At 47.3% G+C, this 13,146-nt stretch overlaps 1 protein-coding gene across 9 annotated transcripts in view; it reads left to right on the forward strand.

Annotated features, from left to right (window-relative positions):
• Nucleotides 1–11,433, forward strand: part of LOC127472607 (arf-GAP with GTPase, ANK repeat and PH domain-containing protein 1) — a 314,949-nt gene extending 303,516 nt beyond the window's left edge. For all 9 annotated transcript variants that reach the window (XM_051791074.1, XM_051791078.1, XM_051791075.1 and 6 more), the window contains 2 exons: nt 2,752–3,007; nt 3,455–11,433. In XM_051791074.1, the coding sequence (XP_051647034.1) occupies nt 2,752–3,007; nt 3,455–3,658 (460 nt within the window). In that variant the 3' untranslated portion in view covers nt 3,659–11,433. The remainder of the gene's footprint in view (nt 1–2,751; nt 3,008–3,454) is intronic.
• Nucleotides 11,434–13,146: the final 1,713 nt, after the last annotated feature.

A 13,146-nucleotide genomic window follows, 5' to 3' on the forward strand; every position in this document is an offset into this window, starting at 1 on the left:
GCCTTGGCTTTCTAGATGCTCATTGGAAAACAGCCCCTCTATGTTCTGGCTCTCCGTGAGGCCTGGGTGAGTGTGCTTCTCCTGCTACCTCTGATAAGGTTTAGTTTTCTACCCTAAAATCCAAATGCTGTGTCTTTCTTGTGCCCAGTTTGTGCTGTTGAATAAGATCTCACTCAGTAGCTGATGTCAGTGACGTGCTGCCCCAAATGCCTGAGGCTTTTGAATCACCTTTATTTTGATTTGTGGTGTTTGCTGTGTTCCCACCACAACCCTTGATGTGATTCCAAAGGTGGAATTGGGCCTTAACAAATGGAACCTCTTGGTGCCCTGCGTGGTGAAGAAAAATCAGGCAGGTTTTCTGAAAAGGGAAACTGGAGTGAGGTGAAATAACCACGTGCAAAGGTTGGATTTTTAGGTGAATGTAGCCCCATGTCACAGCCTGCTGCTGGTGGCAGGGCCCTGCGCTGGCCTCAGCATCTCCTGAGGGATTCCATGTCTCCTTGGCTGTTCCTAGGCTCTGCATCACACTTCCTCTGGTTAAGGGATGCATCCTGACCAGAGCACACAGTTAATGCAGAGCAGTTATGGGTGACTTGATCATGCTGGGGAGTGCCTTAAGGAGGGACCACTTGCATCGTCTCCATCCCTAATGCTGGTGCCATTATTTTCCCCTTCCTGTTCCATTTATTTTTAAAGGGTTTTCTCTTCTTCCCCCAGCCTTTTGAGACAGTAGGATAAACCTGAGCAGGGCTGGAGCATCTTCATCCCTCTTTCTTGAAGCCTCCCAAGGGTATCAGGATTGCCCGTGCGACACACGGCAAATGAGAAATTCGTGCCAGTGAATTTGTAAACCAGCAACCTAAAGCTTGGAAAGCTTCTGCCTGAACTAAGCTTTTATTCTCTGTATTTTAGTGCATATCACAGCATCACTGTTACACTTTGAGGTGAATTGTGATTGGAAGTGGGAGACTTGGGTCAAACAGCTTGTTTTCTAAACAAAAAAAGGGCTTTTCTTGGAGCCGTGGTGATCACAACAGCCAGTGCTCTGACAGGAGCCAAAACTTCCTATCACCGAAAAGATGGTCTGGGGGAAAAGGGGATTCATTTGCAGATTCTTGGCTAAAGAAAATTAATTGAGTAGGTGTTTGAGGTATAGTTTGCCTTTAGGATGTATGGACATAGGAGAAATAAATGGCCAAAGCCCTGCTGTGGGTGAACAGCACAGGTTGAATCACTTCACTTTCCAATGTGGCACATTTTAAACACGCAGTGGATGTATTGGTTGTACTTTCAATACCTCTATGTATGTTAAAAATCACATGAGAAGTAAACATCCCTGAAGATAATCTAGGTGGATACTGGAAGTAGACCTGCTGCAAGAATGCCCGTTTTATTGTAGATAATTGCATGTTACTTTTTCCTTTTCGTGGCACTAGTTCTGGTTTGTGTTTTTACCTTAAAAAAATACAAATAGAAAACCCATGAATTAAAGATTCTGATAACTCCTTTTCTTCCTCCTCTCCATCTGGAATACCTGCAATGATACTCTGGTTATCAGATCTTGCCATCAAAGGTTTATTTGCAACTCCCCAAACGGGTCGTTGAGGGGGGAGGTTGGTGTGTCTTTTAGCTTGCAGGAGTCATTCAGAGGTTTGATGTAAAAGAGCACTCTCTGTGTTAATTTTCTGTTTGCACTTTTGCTCTGAATAAAAGCCCCGGACCTGTTTTAGGATAAATTGTGGTCGGGGTAGGGAAGCACAAGCTTTGGGAAGCTGTGCCTGAAAGCATCCAGGCAGGTCAAAGCAAGGTCACTCCACATGTCCCAGGAAATGATGCAAAACTAATCCAGATTTGCTGGTGGAAGGAGCTGTTTACATAAGTATTTAAAAACAGATTAGGGCTAACCTGACACTAGATTACTGGGAGCAGTGTAAACACGGCTGAAAGGCGTAAACAGAGCTTGGCCTTTTGTACTCCAGGGGAGAGAATCTGTCACCAGGACCAGGGTCCTGGCTCAGGTGATGTGCATGGCTCTCACAGGCTGAACAGATTACCTGAGGTACCTCTAAATGGCACTTTGTCTGGGGCTGGATCTCTCACATCCTATAATTGTATGCTAATTTTTTTAATGGCAACTAGAGGGACTTGTTTGTAGCCCTTGTTCTCCTGTAACTTGAGAGCACCCAGAAAGCTTTTGATAGTTCTTTGATATATCAAGAGGCAAAAGCGCTTCAAAGGATTGGTTTGTTGGTTTGAATTTTGGAAAAACAAACAGAGGAACCATCCATATGCCTTTGGAAACATTACTGAACTTGGAGAAGGACAAAGCACCCCTGTTTGGTTACTTCTGCTCTGAGATACAAAAATTGGATGTATTCTGTGCAATGTATTTTTCCAGCCCAACCGTAAGGTAGAACCAGGCTGTCTGTGTGCCTTTGGTCTTTGTGACAGTGAGGGCTCTTGCACTGACCTCTTGCCAGCCCAGGGTTTTTTAAGATCTCCTGGCTGTTGTGACCTTACAGCCCTGTGGGCACAGCATCCATCCAGGAGGATCTTGGGCACTGCATTAACACGGCTCAGTAACAATAAGGCGGGCAACACAAGTACTGCTGCAAACACAAGGTTTGGGTGAGCTGTTTCTGTGAGGGCTTTCTTGCCAAAAATTCTCAGGGGGAAATAACTTCCTTGTGTGTTAAGCACTGTTTGCTGTGGCGCCAGGTGAGAGTGACCCATCTCCTCTGGCTTCTCTAGGGAAGAAAAGGAGCTCTGGATACGTGCAAAGTACGAGCAGAAGCTCTTCCTTGCCCCGCTGCAGTGCCTGGAGCTTTCTCTGGGCCAGCATCTCCTGAGGGCCACAGCCGAGGAGGACCTGCGGACGGTGATCCTGCTCCTGGCCCACGGCACTCGGGAGGAGGTGAACGAGACCTGCGGAGACGGTGACGGGCGCACGGCCCTGCACCTGGCCTGTCGGAAAGGGAACGTGGTGTTGGTGCAGCTCCTCATCTGGGTAAGTGCCGGTGGGCAGGGTGGGCTTTGTCTGTGTCCCTCAGCAGGACACACCTCACCTGCTCCTTGGGGTTTCACGAAGAGGTTGTGCTGACACAGGGCACTCTCAAAGGGCAGCACCAGGGTAATAAGGTATGTTTGTGCCTGTCTCCTCCTTGATGGAAAGGGAAGGAGAGCGTAGGAAATGAGGAAGGAGAGATTCCCTTAGCTCAGAATACCTCTGGGACGGATTTTGTTCCACATGTGAGACCCCCTTCCCATAACAACCTTTATGTGTCTGGCTCAGTGCTCTGTGCTCACGTTGTCAGGCTGGTATCCTGCCCGCTCCCTCTCCTCCCTGTCCCCATCCTCCTTGAAATCCAAATCTGTCCCTCCCAAACCTGCTCCTTCCTATTCTGCTGCTCCGTTGGCACCGCAGCTTCCCACAGCCCCCGTGTCCTTCCCGCAGTACGGCGTGGACGTGATGGCGCGCGACGCCCACGGGAACACGGCTCTGGCCTACGCCCGCCAGGCCTCCAGCCAGGAGTGCATCGACGTGCTCCTGCAGTACGGCTGCCCCGACGAGCGCTTCGTCCTCATGGCCACCCCCAACCTGTCCAGGAAGAACAACAACCGGAACAACAGCGGCGGCAGGATGCCCACCATCATCTGAGGAGCTCCCTCGTGCATTCGCTGAGTTACATCCGCAGCCTCACATCCCTCCATCCCCATCACAGCTCTGCTCTGTGAGTCTGGTAACTCTCCTTTTCCCTTTTCCCTTCGGTGCACCCCTGTCCCATCCGGAACGCGGAGAGCGCGAGGGGACGAGGAGGAGCCCGGGGGGCTGCCGGGAAGGCCGTTGTTTCAGTGACAGCTCCGGAAGGACGGGGACGAGCGGGCGAGGGCGCGCGGGTTGAGCGGAACACGCCGCGCGTGGCACCGGGACCATGGGAGCGTGGCCGCCCCGGAGCAGGGACACGGAGCAGGGACACGGAGCAGGGACACGCGGCCTCCCGGCGTGAGGGAAGGGCGGAGGGAGAGGCGAGCGAGAGGAGGAGGAAGGAGAGCCGGTGACTTCCCGTGACTGACAGTTAAGCACATCAGTACATTTCACCTCTGCCGAGCGCCGCGCCTGGATTCCATTCTCTTCTCTGAAGAGCTTGACGGCATAAATCAGAAGCAAGCACAGAGTTTGTCAGGTTTGAAGCTCCTATGATGGTATGTGTCAAATCAGTTGTAGCTAATCTGTCCAGGGAGAATACTGGCTTCATTACACTTGTATAGTTGAGTTCTTCCAGCATTACCGCTGTTTAATAGAACATGATTAGTCATCACGGAGAAAAAAGCATATTAGCTGAGGAGGTAGTTACATGGCACGCTTCGGTGATTGCTTGGATGTGATTGCAATATTCTTAGAAGCATCATATTATCTCAGACATGTTCTTTCAAGCCCTTGGAGCCCTCCTTTCTAAATTCACTGTCATAATTTAGTATCTGTTTAATTTTTCAGTCCAAAGAGAGGAAATGAGTTGCTGAGTGTTATTTGACTGCAGTCTCCTTGGTGTAAAAACAAAATGGAAAAAATAAATAAGAGTAACTCCGAAACACAAAAAGGAATAATGAATAGCGCTATGGAAAAAAACATTTCAAGTACATTTAGTGAAATTAATAAACGCATTAAAGGCTAATATTTTTTTTTTCAGCCAGCAGAAGTAGGTTCTGTCATTTTGCCAAGGTAAATTGTGTTGAGTTTTTGGTCACTCCTGTGATGCATTGCCTAACTTATACAGATTTTTGTATTGTGTCTCTAGATTCTATGTATGTAAAATCTATTTGAATTTTAAAAAAACATAAATATACATTGGATTTTTTTTTGTACAGAAAATGACATCTCTGTTAATTTATAAACCGTAATGGATGTGAACTAAATAATGTGCAACTAGTTAGGATCTATGGGCTACAGGTCATTGTACATCGATAATATTCCCAGCAGTGACTCTCGTTTCCAAAGCCTGTGAGGAACATATCAGGAGGAGATCAGGGCACACTTGGCATGGAAAAAAAAACAGTGTGTGAGACCTTTTAGAAAGGAAGAAGAGGCTGTTTCTTAGCACTGTAAATATATTTTAGCCCAGAAGTCAGGAAGCTTTCACAAGCCAAGACAAAAAGCCCTGTTGTGGCCGGGGGAAGATCAGGTTTGATTAAGCTCAGAATTGATAGCCTTCAGCGGGCAGGGCACGGCTGAGCTCCACTCCCAACCTGGCTGCTTTCGGCAAGAAAAATGGCTTGTGAAAGTAGCCTGGACAGTTCATTTGAATCCCAGGTTTTAATACTTGATTGGATTATTTTGGTCTTACCAGGCAGATCCCAGCTTCTGCTGTTTTCCCAGTAGTGGGATTCTGGTGCAAGGGAAGCAGCTTGCAGGGGTTTTGGCAGGCAGGGCTTTTGGCAGGCAGGAAAGTGATTTTTTTTTTTTTTTTTGAAGTGGCATACAGCAGTGTGAAGATGGGGGAAGGGTATATCACGGAGAGAGTTGAAAACTCAACTGAATTCTGTGGCAAAGGAGCAATTATGTGAAGGCAGTGAGGTGCACACAGCATGGTAATTTGCAAATCTACCTGCTCGGATGTCTTTCCCAAGCCTTCAGTGGTGCTCTTCCTTGGGGCTCTGGATTTCACTCAGCACACAGTGGCAGGAGCGTGGCAATTGCCAAATAAACTCCATGTGGACAAAATGCAAAGGGAAAAAACGTGATCTGGTTGTCTTAAGGAAAAAAAAAAAACAAAACAGAAAATTATGGATTTGATGTAAATTATTAAATTGCGGTAGAAAAACAAGCCTCAAGGTGGAAGCACAGGAGTATTGACCAGCTTTTCCTCTTTGGAGGTGTCCTCCTTTTGTACTTTGTTACTATATAGACCTTTGATGCTTTCTGGAGAGGGAATCTTCCTTTGCCTGGCCTAGGCTGGCTGAGGCAGAGCAAGGACACAGCTGAATCCCTTCAGACTGGGATAATTTTAAATATTCTTTTTTTTTTTTTAATTAAGGAAAGGTGTCTGTTGTAATTGCTATTTCTCCATCATTCCTGTGCAGCTCCCTGATCTTTGGTACTCACGGGTGGTCCTTCGGCGACGGGACCACCCACCCAACGTGCAGCTGACAGGGGTGCTGTGAAACCACTGCGTCTTGGTGCTCACGAGCTTTATATCCCTGCAGGGAAACCCAGCAGGGATTCGGGAATGGCGATCCCAGAGGTGCTAGAGCTGCCTGCTGTTCCCCTGGGAGCATCAAGGGCATTTATTTGTATCCGAAAACCAAGTCCAGCGTTTCAAACCCACGGAAGGCAGATCTGCCGCCGTTGAGTTCTCAGCGCATGTTCCATTTCAGAGCTGTTTTTTTCCAAACTAAAGTTATTTTCTGTACATAATTTAGTGCTCTCTTTGGGCCACCTCCCTCTTACAAAGCTGAGAGTGATGTTTGGGAAACAAGGGCAACCAGGCTGTCATGCAGATTTCGGGTATATCAGTTATATGCTCCTTTCATAAAAATTTTCTGAGGGCGACCCTTGAAAAAACACAGAATGTTTTTAAGAAAGGAAATTCCAGTGTATTCCAGGAAAAATTAGATATCCAGGCTAGCCAACTAATATTTTAATTGAGCGGTAACACAGTTGTTTTTAACCTAGACGTATTTTTCCCTTGGAGGTGTAAAAGTGTAACTATGTTGGAGCGGTGTAGGAATATGTGATGGCTTCCCCAGACACATGGGGGTCTGCAGGGAGGATTCCTGGTGGTGGATGCGGTGGCAGCAGGAAATCATAGAATATCCTGAGTTGGAAGGGACCCGCTGGGTGAGATCACCCAGCACTGTCTCTCCAGGTCAGGAGACACCTTTCCTGCCACGACAGCTGGTGATGCTCCACCATGGGAGGACGGACGAGGGTCTGTGCCTTGTGTTGGCACGGCATCCCCCATTCAAATAGGTTTGGTTGGAAGGCTGGCAGGAGTGTTGTGGCACCTCCTGAGCTAGTGGGACACTTGGCAAGGAAGTTGGGCCAGCATAGACTCCATCGCCTTCTTGCACAAGGGGGGAGAGGAGGGGAAAGCCCTTCCCACCAGAGCTGAGAACAAGGATGGAGGAAGCTCTCCTTGGCTGGATCCCAGTGGGGCTTGGCTTTGGGAGCTCCATGTGCTGTACAGGGAGTGTGTTTGCACTTTGCAGGGGATGTTCTCGGAGCTATCCAGATGCAGAATCAGGCAGTATGTGCAGCACTTGGGGTCCTGCAGGGACTGCCATTCCTCCTGCTTTCGCCCTGTTAACCCAGCCCTTTTCTGCTCGTGCTCTCGCCTTTAGCCCCTCATTGCTTTCCTGGAACCCACTTGCCAGGCTGTTCACACCCTTTGAGCGCGTTATGGACAAATTACACCCAAATTGCCACCCGGTCCGTAAGAAACCCCAGCAGAAACCTGTCAGCTGAAGCTGTTTTCTCGGCAGTGTGGTGTTCATTGCATCCCCCATTTAACCCTTCCCAGCATCCCAGATACCTTTAAATCCCCCTTCCTCTGCACTTTATCCACAACAGCTACAACACTAGAAGCGAGTCAGCTGTTCCTGTCACCATCAGCACCTTCCTTCTATTTTTAGCTAATTGCTGTCGAACGGTGGGGATGAGTCGGATGTGTCATATCTGGCATCTGAACCTGGATATTGCTGAGGAGGGTTCACTTCTCCTCGCTCTTTATGAAGAAATAAGATACAGCCAGGGTCCTGCAGAGATTTGGCCAAGGGCTCCCATTACCAGATTTCTAATTTTATTGGTAAAAGGGGGCATTAAAAAAAAATATATTTTGGAGAACTTGGTTATGAACTAGGTGTGCTGCTTGGAAAGCCAGGCAAGCTCCTGGAAGGTGAGAGAGGATTTTCAAGCGTTTGGGCATAGTGTATAATAACCATGTAAACATTAATATTGTTTAATTTGCCATCTTGTCCCCGTTTCCCTAAATTATGTGTGTTAGTGCAAAAAGAAAAAAGCTTTAGTGGCACTTGGAGATTTCCCTTGGCCAGAGGAAGCTGAGTCACGTAGGGAGAGGAGTAGAGGTGGGAATGCAGATACAGGCTTAGAAATGATCTCCAGCACTGTAATGTAGTATAATTAGATTATATGGGGTTGGAATAGCTTCATCTTTTATATTTGTATGGAGATCGGGAAAAATGAAGTAATTTGTAGTTTCTAGTATAAAGTAGTAATAGTGGAGACAAGCACAGATTTCACAAGGGGGTCCCGAAGGGGCCCTTTCCAAACGTCTCGGGGAGCCGCCTTTGCACCTTAACAGGGATGGTTGTTGGGTTTTGTTAGTTGGTCACTGATGAAATGGTCCTTGTCGGTGGTGGGACTCAAGGGAAAGGAGGGGAGCATTGGGGACCAAACCTGGGGCAGCTTGGCTGGGCAGGGGACAACTTGTCCATCCTCATCTCACAGTCAGGCATCTTCCTCCCCCCTCCAGAGGCAGCTACAGTGATTCCTGAGTAGGATCTCCAGCTGCTGGTCTTGGATCCTCAGTTACACATCTTCCATTCTTGGTGATTTGTGGGTAAAATTTGTTGCGTAGAAAACCCGTTTTTGGATGTTCTTGTGTTTGTGGCACAGTAGGAGAAAATAAAAACACTCCAGATTAAAGTTCCTTCCGAGGTAGAAAAACACTAAACCACCCTAAATTAAGAGGTTCTGCAGAGAGTTTTGAGTTCTGAAAATCTAAACTACCAAAAAGCAGGTTGGTTTGAATGGTTTTATTAGAAAAGAATCTCCTGTTTGAAAAAATAATAGGGGTCACAGAGCAAAACTTTCGAAGTTGTAGGTGGGTGTATTTGTTGATTTAGGATGCTCTAGGTTTTGTTTTGTTGTTTGGCATGGGCCAGTTTTTGGAGTAAGTATCAGGTGGTCCCATCTCAGGACAGTTTACCTTGAGTTGACTGAATCTGTCTCACACTTTAAAGGGAGGTTCAGGGGGTTTCAGCCAGGATTTTTGGGAGCTGGGAATAGTTCATGTTTTGAGAGGGGAATTGCATGATCTTTGAAAATAAAAGGTTGTTTTGGAGGTTCTTTTAGAGCCATCTTCAGCCCCAAATCACCAAGCATGTTTCTGGTCATTTTGGCCCCATGTTTCATTTCAGGGTGACAGCAGTATGTGGGTGAATTAACTCCCATCATTTACCACTGTTCCTGGAATGCTTGGGGGGTTGGGGGGGGGAGTTCTGCTTGTGGATGGATAAAATAAAAACGTTTCAGTGCATTTCAGCAGTTTTAACCTCTTCATCTCTGTATGTGTGCCCATCTCCCAGATCCCTGGGGCACATTCCAGCGGTAGCAGTTGGTTCTGTTGGCAGGCAGAGCTTCAGCTTTCCCTTAGCCAAGAACTCCTGGATGTGTGTTTAGCTTCCAGTAGTAAGGACTGACTGTTCTGCAGTGCTTCAGAGCTAGTGATTTTTACCTGTGTGTTCTGTACAAAATGTGAAGGGAGGGTGGGTGGGGGATGCTTTCGGGGGTCTCACGGCATGTGTTGCTCGCTGGCAGTGAATGCACCATCACCTCTTTTGTGTACGCCCCGTTTCCCAGAACCCATTGCTGTGGGTTTGTTGCTGTTTCTGAGAACTGAGGAAGCTGAAAACACTTCCCTGGTCCTCACGAATTACAAGGTACAGGGTGTAAAACCCCTCAAACAAACCAGATCGCGTCTGGTCTGTGCTGAAGGAAAACCTCAAGCTCATGCAGGACCCAGGAAGGGGTTTGGCGCTGAACGGGCATCGTTATTTGGCAACTAGATCCCGAATGCAGGGATTGAGTTGAGTGGGTAAAGTGCAGTCAAGGTGTTCTGAGCCCTAAGGTGAAGGTGGTCTGTCACAAACCACACTTGGTGTGTATGTGTGTGCCTGGAAGTGCTCTCCACACTGCTGGTGGTTACTGTGGGAATGTTGTGCACACATCAGCCACAATCCATGGCTGGAGCCGCCTTTTCAGTCGGATGTTTCCGAACAGGCAGATTTCCCAGTTTGAAAAAGACCAGCCATTCCCAAGAGCACAGAGGGCAGGATGGGGGGCACCAGCTGGAGAGATGCAGGAATGGGAGGTACAGGCTTAGTGCAGCTCAGGACTCACACAGAGACCTGCCTCAGAGGTTTTCCAAAAATCCAGCTCCTTCAGACAGCAACACTGAACTTGAACTTGGTCACTAGGACTGGAGCAGGCCCCCATGGCTGAGAGGAGAAATCCCATCTTACCAGCCCTGGGGGTGGGAAACACCAGGGAAGGAGATTCTGAAGTTGAAAAGGACAGTGTTGCAGCTCAGAGGCCCTTTTTTTATATAAATTTGCTTGAAACTCAGCCTTCTGGCTGACTTTGAGCATGGGACCTGCTGCCCTCCTGTGGGTGAGCCAGCGATGCTTTGGGTCCTGCTGCTTTCTGGGGCTGTTGGGGATGGCAGTGGGGAGATGTTTCTGATGGGCTGTCTCCAGCCCCAAGGGCAGCTGCTCCCTCCACGTGTTCTTGGCCGTGACTCTCTGGCCTCCAAACTTTGCCATGTGGGAGCCACAAACCACAGATGAAGCTCACTGAGGCTTTTGCCTGTGCTGAGTAGTCCAGGAACAGTAGTCCTGTCAGGGAGAATCTGTGGGGAGAGAGAGGGCAGGTCTGGCAGGACAGGAAGGGGCTGTGGTAGGGATATGGCTGCGTGTGTGGAAATGATGGGAGGGTCATTCATTTTCCCTTCCTTCTATTACTTTGAAATGCTGTTGAAGTCCCCTCCAAGCATTTCTTCTGAGTATCCAGAAATTCAGCTGGATTCTCCATTGAATCTACTGAGCTCCTTTTACTAATCCATGGGGGAAGTTGGACATCCCCATCCTCTGAAAGCACACAGCCCTTTGCTCTGTGGAAGTACCAAGTTTCCAGGGTTCCAGATCCATTCGGCCCAGCTCTCTTTTACCGTGTCAATGTCAAGAGCACCTTTCACTTGTAGACACGTAGGTGGCACACAAACTGAAGGGTTATTTGGGTTAGGAGTGTCTTCTCAAACACCAGGGACTTGTTTTGTGTAAGTATTGCCTTTGGACTTGGATTGGAATTGCCAGGAGCTTGACTGTGCAGCTCCTGCTGCCTTAAACCTCTCAGCTTCAGTGGGGTTTGAGCGTGTCCCAAATGCCTTGCCCTTGTCTGAGGCAGAACAGCTCTGAGCTGGCAGAGTTAGGCTGTGTCCTGACCTCTCTGAAGGCAGAGTTTGGCCCCTGGTCCCAGCCAGGTCCTGGTTTGAGGTTCAATCTAACGGGCACCTTTATTTTGGGAAGCAGACGCGTAAACTGTTCTCTTTTCCTTTATTCCTTAATAACCTGTGACCGCCTGCAAAGGCTGGATTTTGCATTCAGCCCCCAAGTCTTTCAGGTTTTTCTGCTTTGTGATGTTTGTCTTTCCGGTCGGGATGGGGGACAAGGGAGCCCAGGTGAGTAGGGACACCCGAGACCTCTGCTTGGGGTAGGGGCAGGAGGTCCCTAGCACGTGGCAGGCTTTAGAGCAAGTTTGGGGTTGTTGTTTTATTTTTGTTTTCTGTTTCTGTAAATAATAATGTATAAATGATGACAAGACAGTGTGGAAATTCTAAAAAAAAAAAAAAAAAGAAAAAAAGTCTTTTGTTGTTGTTTTTATATTACCTCATTCAGCAAGTTTGTTTTACAATGACTCAATGATGCTTTATTTATATTGTTTGTACTGTAATTAAACCGATTGACAAACATTTCACTTTGCTTGTTGTTTCCTATGATTTGGGTTTGATTAAGTATGCCAGTTTGTGTTATGTTCCCCTTTCCTCTCTCTCTCTCTCTCTCCAACACATTGAGATTTTTTGTGTCAGCTGTACAGTATTCTGAATAATTAAAAAAAAAATAAAAAAATAACAGAAAAAAAACCCAACAAAGAACAAAAAGTTGTAAAGTACTGCAGAGAGAGGCTGCTATATTATATAGGTCTCTTTCTAATAAAGACAAGAAAACTTGTTGGTCGCAGCTTGTTCTTTGCTTGAGTCTTCCTCGTGTTATTGAGCTACACCTGCCCTGGCCCTGCTTCCTCCCCCTGTTAATGATGAGATCCTGTCATTCCTGCCAGTAATAAAGATGAAGGATTATCCCAGACCTGGGATGTCAGAAGAGCCAGTAATGGTGCAAATTGATAAATTAAAAAGCAATAAGTCAACCCCACCGTAATGGTGTATATGTAAGAGTTCTGAAAGTGCTTGTGAAGTGAATGACGGATCTCCCAGCCAAAAATATGTGAGCTTTCATTAAAAACAGTTATTCTCCCCCAGGAAGAGAGAGTAGTAAATGTTGCACCTTGGCTTTAAGAGTCTCTGGAGGTGATCCAAGGAATTAGGCCAGTAACGGTTACATCTGTATCTGCTAAATTGGTTGAAATGATCATTTAAAGTAAGAATAATAAAACATCTTTAAGGTCATGATATGGTATGGTCTAATCACTTCTTGGAAGGGAAATCATGGTTCTCCATTAGGCTCCTCGGAGCAAGTCCTTTAAAGCCCCGAACAATGGGCAAGTGATGGACATTTATTTACAGCTTCAGAGGTCTTGTCCCAAGTACATCCCGAGAAGGAATCGGGAATCTCAGCAGGCTCAAGGAGAAGACAAACTATTGTCCTGATGCAGAAGGTTGAAGGTGGGATAGGGAGGGAAGCAAGAGGTGATGGGTTTTCACTGGAGCACACTGGGAACTCTCCAGAGGGGTCCCTGCCTGGGCCATCGTGCCCCAGGGGGTTGGCAGTAGGATTTGTGATCCCAGTGGCTGCAGAAATTACATAAGGGTGAGGGAGCTGTGTGGGACCAAGGTGGGTGCATGGAGAATAGCAGGAAAAATTCAGTAAATCTGCATTAATTGGGCGCTAAATAATGTGCCCTGGCATGGAGAAAGAAATGTAAGATTTAAAGATCTGTAAGGACACCATGGAGTGCTGTGGTTTGGCTCCCTGTACTTGTCTCACCTCACACAAAACAAGAGACATTAGGAATGTTCAGGGATGAGTAGAGGTGGGAAAAGTGTGGAATTTCCCTCAGAAAGAGACCCCAAGTGGGGGAATATGATAAAAGCAGACAAGAAGTGGGGAAGTAGC

This window comes from Manacus candei, unplaced genomic scaffold (assembly GCF_025592945.1).
Source record: "Manacus candei isolate 608988 ecotype Guabito, Panama unplaced genomic scaffold, ASM2559294v1 h1tg000029l, whole genome shotgun sequence".
NCBI classification, from domain to species: domain Eukaryota; kingdom Metazoa; phylum Chordata; class Aves; order Passeriformes; family Pipridae; genus Manacus; species Manacus candei.